The 14,560-nt window shown below is 39.5% G+C and overlaps 1 protein-coding gene across 1 annotated transcript; it reads left to right on the top strand.

The window, feature by feature from the left end:
- The first annotated feature begins 13,233 nt into the window (after positions 1-13,233).
- Positions 13,234-13,986, top strand: LOC103931007. The gene is made up of 2 exons (XM_048588845.1): positions 13,234-13,290; positions 13,555-13,986. The coding sequence occupies exons 1-2, from the start codon at positions 13,234-13,236 to the stop codon at positions 13,984-13,986; spliced, it is 489 nt and encodes a 162-aa protein (XP_048444802.1).
- The last annotated feature ends 574 nt before the right edge of the window (positions 13,987-14,560 follow it).

Below are 14,560 nucleotides of genomic sequence, written 5' to 3'. Positions count from 1 at the left end.
GTATATTATGTGGTGCCCTTAGACATGGATGTATTTTATTAATCATACAATCTTAGGTTATGGCTTCTAACTTAGCTTTGCACTATGACGTATTTTGGCTAATGTTAACTAGGATTTTGTAAAGTATGGAGATCTACTTTGGAATGCTATACTATAGTTAACTGGCATTTTGTAAAATATCCTGGATGAAAATTTAGTGAATGATGTATTTGTCGGACTAAGAAATCCTTGGATCAAGTTATGTTGATATAAGTATTTGATGGCTAATGACGTTTAATGTGTGATAAGAAGACAAATTAAATCAACTTTTAAGGGCAAGTTGTGGATTGATTACAATAACAATTCAAGAGATTAAACTCAGGGCAATGTGCCCAAATATTTGTAGTAATTTGTAAGATTGTTACTCCCATTTCAATTTCAATGCTGCTACACCTGTGCCAACCCCAATTCCAATTCCAAACCCTCCAATTTTTAGGGCGTTGGACACATGTATTAGAGCTATTAAAATAGAACAATAATGTAATCCTAGTCTAAGCAAACACAAATATGGTGAATAATCCTGTTTTCATTATCCTGCTTCTTAGTCCGACACTGCACCAAACGCTTCACTAAGTTAGTCCAGCTTAGTCTAGTCTAAGCCAGTCCAACTTAGTCCCTGCCGCTAGTCCAGTCCGAGACAGTCCGGTGCAACAAACACACCCATAAAGTCTAAGTTACTCCCCAAATTTAACTCCACACACTATTTCTTCATGAAAAAATATCAATCTACCCTCCAATGTGTATCACATGCAAGTAACATGACTTAGATTGATAGAAAATTGAATATAGTAGTTTTGATTCTAATATTAGGGATGTAGTTGGTAGATTTTTATAATTTAAGGACAGATTTTTTTGAAAAAAAATAGTTTAGGGACCTAATTTCCATTGAGGTGATATTTTAGGGACTAAATTAGCAGTTCCCTAAATGTATTATTGAATTTACATGTCAGTTACATAATTTTTGAAAATAAAATTAGTAATTGATTTAGAGTTTTAATACTCACACCCTTATTAAACTCCTAATTAGTTTTCAATTCAAAATATTTCCCAAAAAAAAATTAGAATAAGTTTGTACCCATTAATTTTTTTAACTTAAATATACCAATTCATATAATTCTTCAATTTTTTAAAATCTTAACTGTACCCATTCTTTAATTGTTAGGACCCGTCCCTAATTTTACAATATTTTATTTCTACAAGGAATTGACGAAAATGCCCTTAGAGGCGAGATTGTTGGCCATCATTTCATGACGTGTATGAGCTACTATTTTACTATATTCATGTAGTACTCATTGCTATGAACACGTGGGCGCAAGCAAAATCAAAATTGAAGTTACGATGGAGATTTTATGGAACAACGAAGCGATGGGCAATTTAGTAAATTCACTGTCCTGGATATTTCCTCATTATTTTATTATTGTTTTGTTTAGTGGGATCCATACACAACCTTTCCTTCACTCTCCTACCCTGTGGCACTCTTTCCCCAACACTCTCAAACTCTTTCTTTCTCTGTCTATCTTTTTCCCCATCTCTTTCTCATCTCAAACACTCTCCCCATCTCTCTCGCTTTAACTCTCTCCTCCCTCAAACTAACTCAAACTCCCTTTGTTCTCTGTCAACCACTGAGGCACCACCACTCGCCTCCCCACTTCGATGAACTTGACTCCACCAAATGCCCTTCTTCATCACTCCTCTGTAATCAAACAAACCATCGCTGACACCATGTTTTTCAGCGAGCTATCGAATTCCTTACAAGGGTACACCTCGAGAACCCTCTCTATCTTCATTTTCATCGTTTGTGAAAGATTTTGAGGTTATAGGCATGTGTTTTTAGGATTTAGGGACAGAAACCACACGGGGATGCCTTTCTCTGGTTTTTCAGAGAGGAGCCCAAGTTTTTGCAGGCATTTTCTTGCCAATTCCAACCACGACTTAGTCCCATTTAGGTTTATTTTAAATCCTTATCTCCCTAGCTTCATTTTGGCTTTTAAATCTTTGATTTTGGTTGAGGAATGAACCTGTTATGGCTCTTGGAAGTTTTCTGGCTTTCCCCTACAAATTCCGACCTTTTTCTTTATTGGTCCTGCGGGTGCAACCTACGAGCCCAAACGAATCGACTCAACCTATTACCCAAAAAAAAGAAAACCAGAAGATCTGTAACTCGAATCCACGATCCAAACCAAATCTAACCCGACCCATTTATATAGAATATTCTCTAGAATATTTCCTGCATTGACTTTTACGAAATTTTCCCGGGAATCCTATTAGGCCAATTTCGACGCTCCGAGTCTGTTTTGAGCATCCATTTAGTGAAATACTCCATTTTCCCAAATTTAATCATTTTAGTTGAGTTTTACTAATGGGTCCAAATATTATACTTATGTGAGATTACTTTCGGCGATTCCAGCATTCTTAGCTCAAACGGATGTGACATTGCAAGTAACTGTGAGGGGGTCTTTGCTTTTAAATATTATATATTTGTTTAGTTTCCCTATACATATATATTTAATAAAGTACTTTCTACGCCACGCCTAGATTAGACTAACGTTTATAAGAATTAGTGGATTGATAGAATTTATGAAATTATCGTAAATCCTACAGGATGCATAGGTATGCGTATTACTATGGGATTCCATATTTATATTTGTGGCCATGAATAGTATTTTATACTATAATTATCGAATTACTGTTGCATAATCATATTTATGTTAATTGCTCATTATGCATGCTACACTAGTGTTAATGCTTGCCTGGGCCAAGGTTAGTCTTCACATGTATGTTCACATCGCACCGTATGTTCACTTTTGATCCATTGTAGGTGCCAGTCTTAACCTAGATTCCTATAGGCAATTAGGACTCATACGTGATGCACATAGCGCCAGTCTTCACGTATTTGTAGTACTAAAGTGTAAATCGTTATTACACCCAGTCCTGTTCATGTTAGAATATCTCTGCATGAGCCTTGTGTGCTAGTATATGTTAATGAGCACCAAATATTATATGTTCGTTATGCGAGATACTATGATCACTGGATGTTATATGCTTTATATATGAAATATTGCTATTCACTGTAATTCTGAAATATTACTGTTTATGGTAAGTGTTTTCATACTATATGTAGTATATATATTTGGAAACTGTACGTGTTTTACGGTGAGGGGTTATACATTTTTGAAAAGATTTTAGAAAACTTTATTTTCAGGCCCACTCACCCTTGTTTTTCACCCCTCTAAGTGTTAGTGGCAGATCTTCTATGTCGAGGAGGATTCTGGGCAAATGTTGGTATAGGAGGGTACCTTCGATGGTATAATCCTTATTCTACTTTTACTGTGCTATGCTTATGCTGTGACATATCATGTGAAATGAGTTCAATTCCGCTCCATGCGCACTCTTGCATTTAGTCACTTAATAGCTTCGTCACCTTCTTAGTGTCAGCCAGCACAGCTCGATTTGGAGTGTAGGTGAACATTTTGGGTAGGAGTGTATCATAAATATAGAAATTTGTTATATTTAAAATGTACCTTTTTTTAATTAAAAAAAATAACCATTTTCTTAACGTAAAATGTATCCATTTTGTAAAATCCATTCAATTTTACTTAATTCATTTTTAAACTTATATAGGTACATTCTATTTCATTGATAATGTTATCAAGCCTAGTACTTTATTTTATTTTATTGTTTGTAGTTTTCAAAAATGTACCCATATTTTGGTCCAATAATTTTTTGGTTAATTTTAATGAACGTATCTGTGGCACCACAAAAAAAAAATAATAATAATAGTAAAACACAAATTTTGATAGGTCTAATTAGTCCAATTAATTTCTCTAGTGGTATTCCTCTTCACTTGGAAGTGAGAGGCCTTAGGTTTGAATCTCATTGATGGCGAATTCGATACCAATTTAGGCTGCCCACTATGTGGCTTAGCCGAACTCCCCATCTTCTTAGTGTAAAAACATTGATGTACTAAAAAAAATGGGAATAAAATTCTGAAAGCTGTTGCAGTCCTATTGGATTAGGAATGTGATTGTGTAAATTCTAGTGTATCTAGGGATATCTTGTATATTCCCTTTAGTAGTTTAATTCCTATTAGAGTTGTAATCCTATTTCCTTCCGTACTACTATAAATAACGGCACAATGGGGTGAAATAGAACACACCTCACAATTACACATATCTCTCTTCTCTCTATATATGCTGCACCCCCTCTCTATATGGCCTCCATAATCGTTCAGTAAATTATGCCTACAACACATCAATAGCACGTTCTTGACGTTGCGCTATAGAGAGTTTGTTCTTCAATCAGGGGAGTATTACATTTTAATCATTCTTTTTATGATAAATTTATTATTTTATTGAATTTGTCTACAAGCTATTGATTCAATTTAATTTTTTTTTCTTTGTTGAATGTGATACAACACATTGGAGATGCAATTCCAGCTTTCCGAGAAGGATCTTCTACAAATTCAAAGGGTTAGTTGTTTTCTGCCAATCAGGTTTTTTGTAAAATAAATTAAGATATTTGAAAAAACCTTGAAGCATGAAAACATTCCCCATGATGCATGAATCCCCTATATTTATAGTTTCCCTTCAATTATATATATATATATATATATATATATATTGTATATATGTTCATATATTTTATCAATATATATATATATTTGTTCATGCAATACGTAATTATGCTATGTGGAATTTGTGAGTCAAAGTATCGAAATTAATTTAGAAACAATTAGGGTTTTTAACCCCAGAATTCGAAAAAAGAAAAAACAAACAAAAAAACAAAAATTGGGATTTTTCAGTAGGTGAGTCGTGGCTCCTCGCCAAGCCGACATGGCTGGCCTGCAGCTACACCATGACTAGGACGGCGTCGTTTCGACGACACTGCACAGCATCAGGCCTCGACCTGGGTTGGTCTCCATGTGGGCCTGAAGCTCAGAGTCCACCAGCAAACCCTAACAACTTTGCTGGGCTCTGCTCTGCCTCAGCCCACCACACATATAGCAAACTTAGGCTTGCTAGGCTTCGTTCACACAACCCAGCCCGCCTGTATCAAGTTTTGCTTGCTGGGCTCGTCACCTATCACGGCCCACGATCACCAAAACCAGCCCAGATGGCTGAGTTTGTTTCCCCACGGCCTAAATCGAAGCCAGTCTACGGCTGGGCTTCGTGCGCACCATCTAGGCCAGCTTCTATGCTGGGCTTGTGTCCCTCCGTGCCAAATTTGGCCCACAACTAGTAGCTCAGGTTGCTAGCCCTATCCCAAAACCCCGGCCCGTGGCCTGCAACCATGCTTGGACTACTCTGCAGCCACCCGAGACCAATATGCCCCTTTAGGGCTTTGCCCAACTCACAGCATCCAAGTCGAATACTATTGGGCTATGGTTTTTCGAATCCAATGCTAATTGTTAACATTTTATATAATTTGAACTTGAATGTTATTATTATTTCTTTTCTTCTAGAATCAACCCAATATGGTCCGATTTATTGAATTAATTAAAGTGACCAGTAGTCCATTAATCTGACAATTAATCCAAAATTATTGGCCTGAAATCCACTTTTTGGCATTTACGATTCAATAAATTATTTCATTTCTTTGCAGCGTTAATTCCATTTCGTAGTCGCGAAGCACTCACACTTGAGTTCCTAAAGCAACCCAAATCCACTACCCTTAGTTGTATATTGTATTCTATGTTCTTACAGGTACCTCTTTCTATGAACCGAAAGTTGATAACTAAACTCAAACCTGTAGTTTCGAAGTAGTGCCTTTGAAACCCAAAGTTCTCATAAAACAATATACTGATGAAAACTCGACGATTTTATGTAAACCATGTCTTAGAACCCGAATGTTCTAACTTTGATGCTTAATGGATATCTTATTTCCATAACACCAATCACAATCTTGTTCCTTCCATTTAGTGAATTGTCGAACTATAACAAGTTTGATTTCACTGACTTGGATGTTTCTTAACTGAAACCACTTTATGTGGGTACAAGACATGAATCTCTACTTGATTATAAAGAAGTTGAGAAACCATTGTAGCCAACAATGGCATGGAAGAGTTAAATAAGCTTCCGCCATGATCTTCATTCAAAGACTTAAGCCCGAAGCATTACCCATAAAAATGCCTTCCAAACAAGGATTCCATGGCTCTTTGGCTCACTCTTATGGACCGTCTAATCATGAAAAACATTGCCTTAAGCACACCATGTTTATGTCCATGAATGAGTACGATTCTGAAGTTATAAATCTGATCGAATTTTGACTGGATAATACTTTTCTCGTCCTTCCAAGTTTCTAACTCAGTCTTGAAGCAGCAGTGTAGAAAGTGAAAGCTTACCAAATTCTCAGATCTGAGTCTACAGAACATTATAGACCCAATTCGGCAGGAGTCTACCGAATGGCTTAACCTAGTTCAGTCAAAGCCTACCGAATTGTGGTGTTCTACTTCGGCAGGGATGCACCAAAAAGCATGCTCTAATTCTGCAGAGGTGCACCAAAATGTATTGCTCTGCTTCGGGAAAGGCTTACCGAACAGACCCCTTCAGCTTCGGCTACTGAACCCAAGTCTAGGTCTGTTTCTCTCACTAGCTAATTTCGAGTTTATTTTTACAACATATGGTAGAATCCGGGCTTGCTAAGGTGTGGCATGCCTGAAGTGTGATCCTTGGCACCTAAGACCTAAAACTTCATGAATAAGGGATAATATTTCCAAACCTTAACCATATTGAATCTACTTTTGTCTTGATGGAATAGATCATTGATTATGCACCTGTTTGTGTTCCTACCAATGTTGTTGAGGAGTACCATTCTAGTAGTCAATATGTGAGTCTAATTTTGCTCCACCAAACATTGTTGGAAAAGCTGACTTTTGACATGGATGGCCTTATTGGCCGAATCCCCTTAGTAAACCATTTACTTTGTGAACACTTTTCCATGTTCTTGGATTTAAGTTTGGTGTATGTTTTAGTTATGGATAATCTTATCGATATTGTCCTCAAATATGAGTTAATTGAATCATGTTTCTTGTATACATAAGACCAAATTCAATAAAACAAGTGATTAGGTAGGAATGTGGGAAAATTAGTTGTCTGGATGAATGTGATACTACGCAAACTAACTTTATACCTAAATCATATCTCTAGCAATGACTTCAGGTTTATCCAACCTAATTGAGAGCAATGTCACGCTCCTCGTTGTATGAATGGTACTACATTACCATTTAAGAGACCTTATATTCTCCCTGTTCCGGGAGAACATCGTTGAGTCTTAAGGATATTTGAGATAACAATAATCATGAATGAAACCATTGAAGAAAATAGAGTGAAATATCTTTGCACCACCTCCAAATCTGAGCCTAAAGCTTAGCTTTAGGGCCAATGGGCTGCCTCCCAATTGGGAATAAGCCACATGTGGCCGGGCTGGAGTCGGGTGATTCGAGCAGTTTACTTGATTTGGCATGACCTTTTGGGGCACTTAGGTCAAACAATGATCTACGACGGATCTCCTTGCTCGAAGTAAGAATTTTGTGCCTACAAGCACACTTTGCCAAGCTTACGTGTTGGGGCAATTTGATTTCTAAATCATCCTTAGCAAAGATATGAAACGACCCTCTTTTCATAGTGGATTCAAGTGAATATATGTGGACTAATCCAACCAAAATGTGGACCACATAAATAGTTATGGTTTTGGTTTATGAATCGAAAAACTGGTCATATGTTTGTCCACACACATTGCAGCTAAACCACTTAGCCGATTTTAAGGGTTCACCACCCTACTTATCCCATAAAGTCTGGGAGACTGGATAATGCCGGAGAGTTTATATGGACGGTTTTCGATAAGTTTCGCATGTCTTTTAGGTTTATAATTGAACATCGAATTCCCATGTTCACCCTAAATAGACTTGCATAGTGATCATAAAGCGCAATTTCAATGATTGCCCGGACCTTGGTGAATGCACCAAGTTTTTTATTTCTGCCTAGGGCTATGCAATCTTGTAAGCAATTATGTTGGTCCGCCTTGATGCTCATTGCTACCCAACCTATTTGACGTTATAGTTTGTTACTGGGTACAAACCTAATGTTTCGTACTTACGCATTTGGGTGTGCATTCCATGTGCCAAGTTACACCGTCGCAACGTACCAATATGGGTCCTCACAGAAGGTTGTAAATCTTTGTTGATCATGATTCTCCTTCATACTAGCTCTCTTAGAGCCCTTGCATGCAATCTCTTTACTGCTCATTTACAGATTGTCAATTCAATGAGACAATCTTCCCGCCATTAGGGGGAGATAAGAATGTCAACGTCCTATAGAATGGTGTGAATTTGCGTGGACGTTAACCACTATGTCTCATCTTGATCCCCGTACCACACAAGTGTGATAAGCAAGCAAGATGTATTCTAGCTTTCAAAATATTGCTCCAGACGCATTCTTCTAATCTAGCTAAAGTGACGAGATCATATACCAACTACAAACATGTCTGCATGGATAGATGTACTTAACGGACGTCGAGTCAACGTCCCTGAAGGGTGTCTTGGCCTGAAGCACGATAAATCACTTGGTTCATAGGATTCACTTTCCTAAAAGAGGAAGGTCACGACACAACAATAAATCCATACTCGATGGTTGTCTTAAATCATTTCCATCTCATGAGATTTCTGGATAACTCCCGAGACTTGAAGTTCTTGGTCTAGTATACTAGTTTGGATGAGATAATGGAATTGAAAGTGTTTTCTCCATAGGGATATTGATATGGAGATTTACATGTAAGTGCCCAAAGAATTACATGGACTGGTTCAAATAATTGCAAAGCACAGAACAACCTTTCAACTTGTTTAAGGCATTCACTTATGGATTAAAGCAATCTGACAGATGAGGTATACCCGTCTAAGTGATTATTTGATCAGTCAAGGATATGAATTATGCCCTTGCATGTTAAACTATGAAGTCTTATTCTGAATTGCTAGAGTTACAGTTTATGTCAATGACATGAGTCTTATTAAGACTTTAGAAAAGCTTGAGAAAATTGCCTCGTACCTGAAGACGGAATTTAAGATGAAGGATCTTGGGAAAACTCGTTTATACCTTGACTTGAAGTTGAAGCATTGTTCTGACGGTACTTTGGTCTACCAATCGAACTACACCCTAAAGGTGTTACCTTCGAGTAGACCTATCATCTTCCATATGCTATATGCAAATGAGACCCTTGAAGAGGTTATGGAATCCGAAATTCCATATCTAAGTTCAACTTTGCGCTTTGTTGTACGTAGCTCATTGCGTTAGATAGGACATCTCCTTCGCTGTTGATCATTGGTAAAGATGTTGTTATTGCGCTTACACGTAACCACTAAATTGGTATTAAAGACGTTTCTCCGTTACCCTGAAAGGTGCTACAGATTTAGGCTAATCCCAACGCATTCCAAGCGGATCCGACCCCCTTGATCCTCGGAATGATGCTTGCCTTGTTTGTTATGTTGACGCTGGTTACTTATCAAACCCGCATAAGGAAAATCCCCGAATGGTTATGTCTTTACCATTAGGGATATCGCAATATCTTAGAAGTCCATGATATGACCTTAGTTACGAAATCTTAAAATCATTCCAAGACTCACCTTACTTCACTATGCCACAAGTGAGACATGGTTAGGAGTTTTTGTTCAGTATATTCTAAGTACTTGCTGTTTTCATCCATCGTTGAGCCCCAACGACGATCTATGAAGACTATGCCACATGTATCAACCCAACCAAGCTATGATACATCAACGAAGTCAACACCAAGACATATTACGTCTACATCAGCAAAGCATCAGGAGATTGAAGTCTTGCAGGCTAATCCCAGGCAACCTTTCTGACCTCTACACGATATCACTGCCGAAGTCAACCTTCCAGAACCTTGTCCGAAGAATTCGTATGCCTTACTATTCATATGCAATGCTTGTAGTTCTCATTTGGAAGTTATTTCAAACTCGGGGAGAGTATCCAGAAGTGTACTCACTTGATCTTAATGTACTATTTTTTCCTTACGATTAAGAGTATTTTTCCGACTGGGTTTTTGTTACTTAACTAGGTTTTGACAAGGCACCTATCTTGGGCTGATCATACCTTTGTGAGTTCTTCTACTTGCGTCCAGAAGACATATAGTTTTGACTTAATGCAACATCTCACTTTTCTCCTTAGCCTATGGGTTTTTCTCCCACCTTGGGTTTTATCGTAGCAATGTTTTGTGAGTTTTACCTTTTATGGAATCTTCTGTTGATCTGAGACTCGCATTCGCTCATTGTGTCAACGACCTCATCAACTGAACTTACTTCATCACTGAAGACCTGATGCACCATTTAGTTGAGTATTTACACACTTAAGGGGGAGTGTTGCCGTCCTATTGGATTATAAATGTGATTGTGTAAATCCTAGTGTATCTAGGGATATCTTGTATATTCCCTTTAGTAGTTTAATTTCTATTAGAGTTGTAATCCTATTAGGGTAAGGATTTAACCTTCCCTACTGGTATATATAAAGGCACAATGGGAGAAAATAACACACCTCACAATTACACATATCTCTCTTCTCTCTATATATATTGCACCCCCTCTCTCTATATGGCCTCTATAATTATTCAATAAATTATGCCTACAACAAAAACCTTTTAATTAATTGTTTTCCATTAATTCTCTAATAATCTTTTTCTTCTATTTCTTATTTTGAGTCCTCTGGATATCTTTTACTCCCTTTCTTCTCCATTTGTCCTCCTCTAATATTTTCTTTTCTTTACTTCTTTATTTCATTATAATTTTTTCTTTATCCATATAATCCACAACTTTAACAATCATAAGGGCAGGGTATCGACCCATCTTCAGTAGAAAAACATCAAAATGAATATGGAGCTAAAAATAGTCAAGAAAATTACGGAGGAGACACGTGGACTTTTGAGGTTAAACTAAGGCACATTGAGACTCCCACGCGCAAGCAACGGACAATAACAGCTCAATCGAGGTCAAAGGTGAACAAAATGGTATTCTTTTTAAACCTTCTCATCACTTCTCATCAAATCTTCACCCACAAGGTAACTCCCAATTATTCTTTTCAAGTACAATGACAAGAGATTCGAAAACCACAACGAAGGAAATTCCAATGTCAAGATTTTGCAACACGACGATCCACGAAGGTTAACGCAATGACGAGTAGAGTGGCACCAACCCCATGGGGCACCACTGTGGCAACCACCACGGCAACCACCACCGTGGCAACCTTTAGCAAGCCCATAACCCACGGTGAGCACTAAGCCCCGACACCAAGAGCAGACCAAGCTGCTGCCCTAGCAGCGCGAGCCCAAGCTCAACGTACAACCCAAGACATGTAGGCCTAAGCCATGCCGAATACAGCCCAGCGCCTCGCACCTTTCCAAAACACATGGGCCCAAGCCCAGAATGAGCCGACCCGAGCAACGACCTGGTGCGAGCCCAATGCACATCCGAGCCGAGCCCAGGCGCAACTCTCACACATGCCGCATGTGCAGCAGTTTACTCATGTGGCCCAACTTATTCTCATGGCTTCCGAAACAACCCAAACCAGTCCAAAAGCGGTTTAACCATCCCGGCTTCAAATTTCTAGACCGACGATTGAACCAGAGGCACTTTCACCTCATTTCTCTGCAGATTTGAAGTTTCCCAACTCAAATCTTGCTCCCAGAGTCTACCATACTTCCACAACTCAAGGAGACGCATTCTTTCCAAGCTTTTCTAACCCAAATGGTGAACAATACTTGTCTCGACAAGTCATAAAGTTGACAAGTGCCCTTGCACAACAGACAACCTTGGTGAATTAGCTTTTCCAACGCACTGATAAGTAATGTGCCCCAAACGAGCTATCCCAAAGTAGGACAAGGGCAGAAGAAGAACATCTTCAGCAACGTTTCGACAAGCAGCCACCAGCCGAGCATTCTGGCAGTGTACACTCCTGACTAGGCCCCCGAGATAGTATATACTCTTGTCTTAAAGCGCGAAGGAGCATGCACTCTCGGTTAGGCCCACGGATGAGCATACATTCATGATTCGGACCACACTTTGATAATCAACATGAGCAACCTTCTAGGCGAAGTGTTCAATCGTGGCTAGGCTCGCAAAGAACATCATCCACCTCAGATTGGAGTAGGTAGCACAACGGACGGAGAGAAGCAATCACTCAACCCAGCTCAAGTTCAACAGGCAGCCTACGAGGAATTCCCTCGTCTGCTAAAAACGAACCACATGCACCGCCGCTGTGGGATAGATGAGTTGAACACGTAGAAGAGCAACCTAGACCAGCAAGTCAAGACTAGGGGCAGCCGGGAGCTCCGCTACCCCTAACAAAAGTAAATTCAGAAAGAAGTAGAAAGGCTATTTACCGAGTGATTGCGTGATTTCCAGCGTAACGAGGTCACTGATGAGGCGCTACGACGGAACATGACCAACATGAGTAGGTCACCTTTCACGGACGAGATCTAGCAGGCAAAGCCTCCACACAAGTTTAGCATGCAACATTTCACATCTTTCAAATGAGATGGAGACCCAAAAAGACACTTGAAGCACTACCAAAGCACAATAGTCCTTTACCGGAACAACGATGCTCTTATGTGCAAGATATTAACCACAACTTTACAAGGCAAGGTGCAAGATTGGTTTCACACCCTACCATCATGATCTATCCAGAGTTTTGATGAACATTCCTTGGTTTTCACCAAAGAATACTCATCCTACCACTTTATCAAGAAGAAGTCCGATCATTTGTTCAATGTGAAAAAGAATCCAAATAAATCATTCCACGACCACATGAAAAGGTTCAAAGCAATGAAAGCGAAGATAGTTGGATACGACGACTCGATAGCAAGTGCAGCCTTCCAAAAGATGCTCCCAGCAAAGCAATAGTTATCTAGAAAATTGATCATGAAAGAAGATCTAACTCTACTAGACTCTTTCATTCTGGCAGAGAAGCATGCACTTTGGTACGAGGCTCGACGAGAAGACAAGGCACCTGAGCAACCTCAAAAAGAATCGGTAGTAGCTAAAAAAAATGAGGATGGAAAACAGTACAATAATAAAAGTAGGCAGGTGGCCAAGCAAAAGGACCAATCCCCGATTAAAGGAAGCCCGATGCCTAAGAACTATTTTAAGTTCTCGATCCCAACCTACCAAATCCTTCGCAACATCAAGAGTGAACCATGGTTCAAGCTGCCGAAACAATCGAGAGGAGATACTTGCAAGTTGGACCACTCCAAGTACTGCACATTCCACCGATGTCTCGGCCACACAACTGATGATTGCTACACTTGGAAGAATTACCTAGATAAGCTCGTGCAGGAAGGCAAGGTCGATAGATACTTGGACAAGCCAGCTATGCGACTTAGAAGAAACGTAGATGTCGACAAAAAGCTGCCCACAAGACTATTCAGATTAATGGCATCTTCGTCAAATCTGAGCACTTGAGGGCCACCAACAATTCTAAGAAGTGGAAGATCTAGCAGGCTCTGCTAATCTCACAGGTCCAGGCAATCAACACCCAACCTGGACTCATTATTGGCTTCACCGAGCAGGATGCCGAGGACGTCGATTTTCCGCATGACGACACATTGGTGGTATCTGTCCAACTAGCTTACGTTATAGTCGAAAAAATGATGGCTAACAATGGAAGTGCAGTCAACCTACTTCAGCTCTCAGCAATTCAGAAGATGGGCCTGGAAAGCACAATCATACGCAAAACGGAGGTACTTACCAAACTCAACGGGCATATCTCGAATGCCATCAACCACATCACACTTGATGTGAAAACATCGCCAGTTGTCTCAAAGCAGAAGTTCACGATAGTAAGCGACCCATCTCCTTACAATGGGATTCTAGGACGACCTTGGCTGATAAAGCTGGACGCCATCATTTTCGTCAAATATCAGAAAATTCGATTCCGCATCCTGGGATAAGAAGTCGGAAAAATCAAGTCTGACCAAGCCGTATCTTGATGATGCACGGTGTAAATATTAAATGGGTCAAAAAGAAGACCTTTACCCTCGTAAAGGCCACCGAGGTCCAAAGGGACGACGAAGCTGCTAAATAGCAATTACAACTGACAGATCAAGAAGATGGCATCCAAATCAACATGTCAGCAAACGAGATGGGATGGAAACCCCAAGAGGATTCCAAACACATCATTCTTAATCCCCAGCAACCAGAGAAAACTGCTAGAATCGGCTCACATCTTAGCCCGAAAGAAAAATGAGGAACTCACAGTTTTTCTTAAGAAAAATTATGATTTGTTCGCGTGGTCACCTTTCGACATGCCCAACATCAACTCCAAGATAGCTTGCCATAAGCTGCATGTTGACCCAGCTACCAAACCGATGATCCAAAAGAGAAGACATTTTGCACCCAAGCAGGTGGCAATCATCGTAATAGAAAGTGACAACCTAGTGGAGGCCGAATTCATAGAAGAGGTGGCACACTCAGCATGGCTTGCCAACATCGTGCTAGGAATGAAGAAAAAGAAAGGCAAATGGA

Source organism: the organism of the source record quoted next, unplaced genomic scaffold (assembly GCF_019419815.1).
Source record: "Pyrus x bretschneideri cultivar Hongxiangsu unplaced genomic scaffold, Pyrus_bretschneideri_v1 Contig29, whole genome shotgun sequence".
NCBI lineage: Eukaryota > Viridiplantae > Streptophyta > Magnoliopsida > Rosales > Rosaceae > Pyrus > Pyrus x bretschneideri.
Note: the sequence above shows the minus strand (reverse complement) of the source record. Positions and strands in the feature narration are given on the sequence as shown.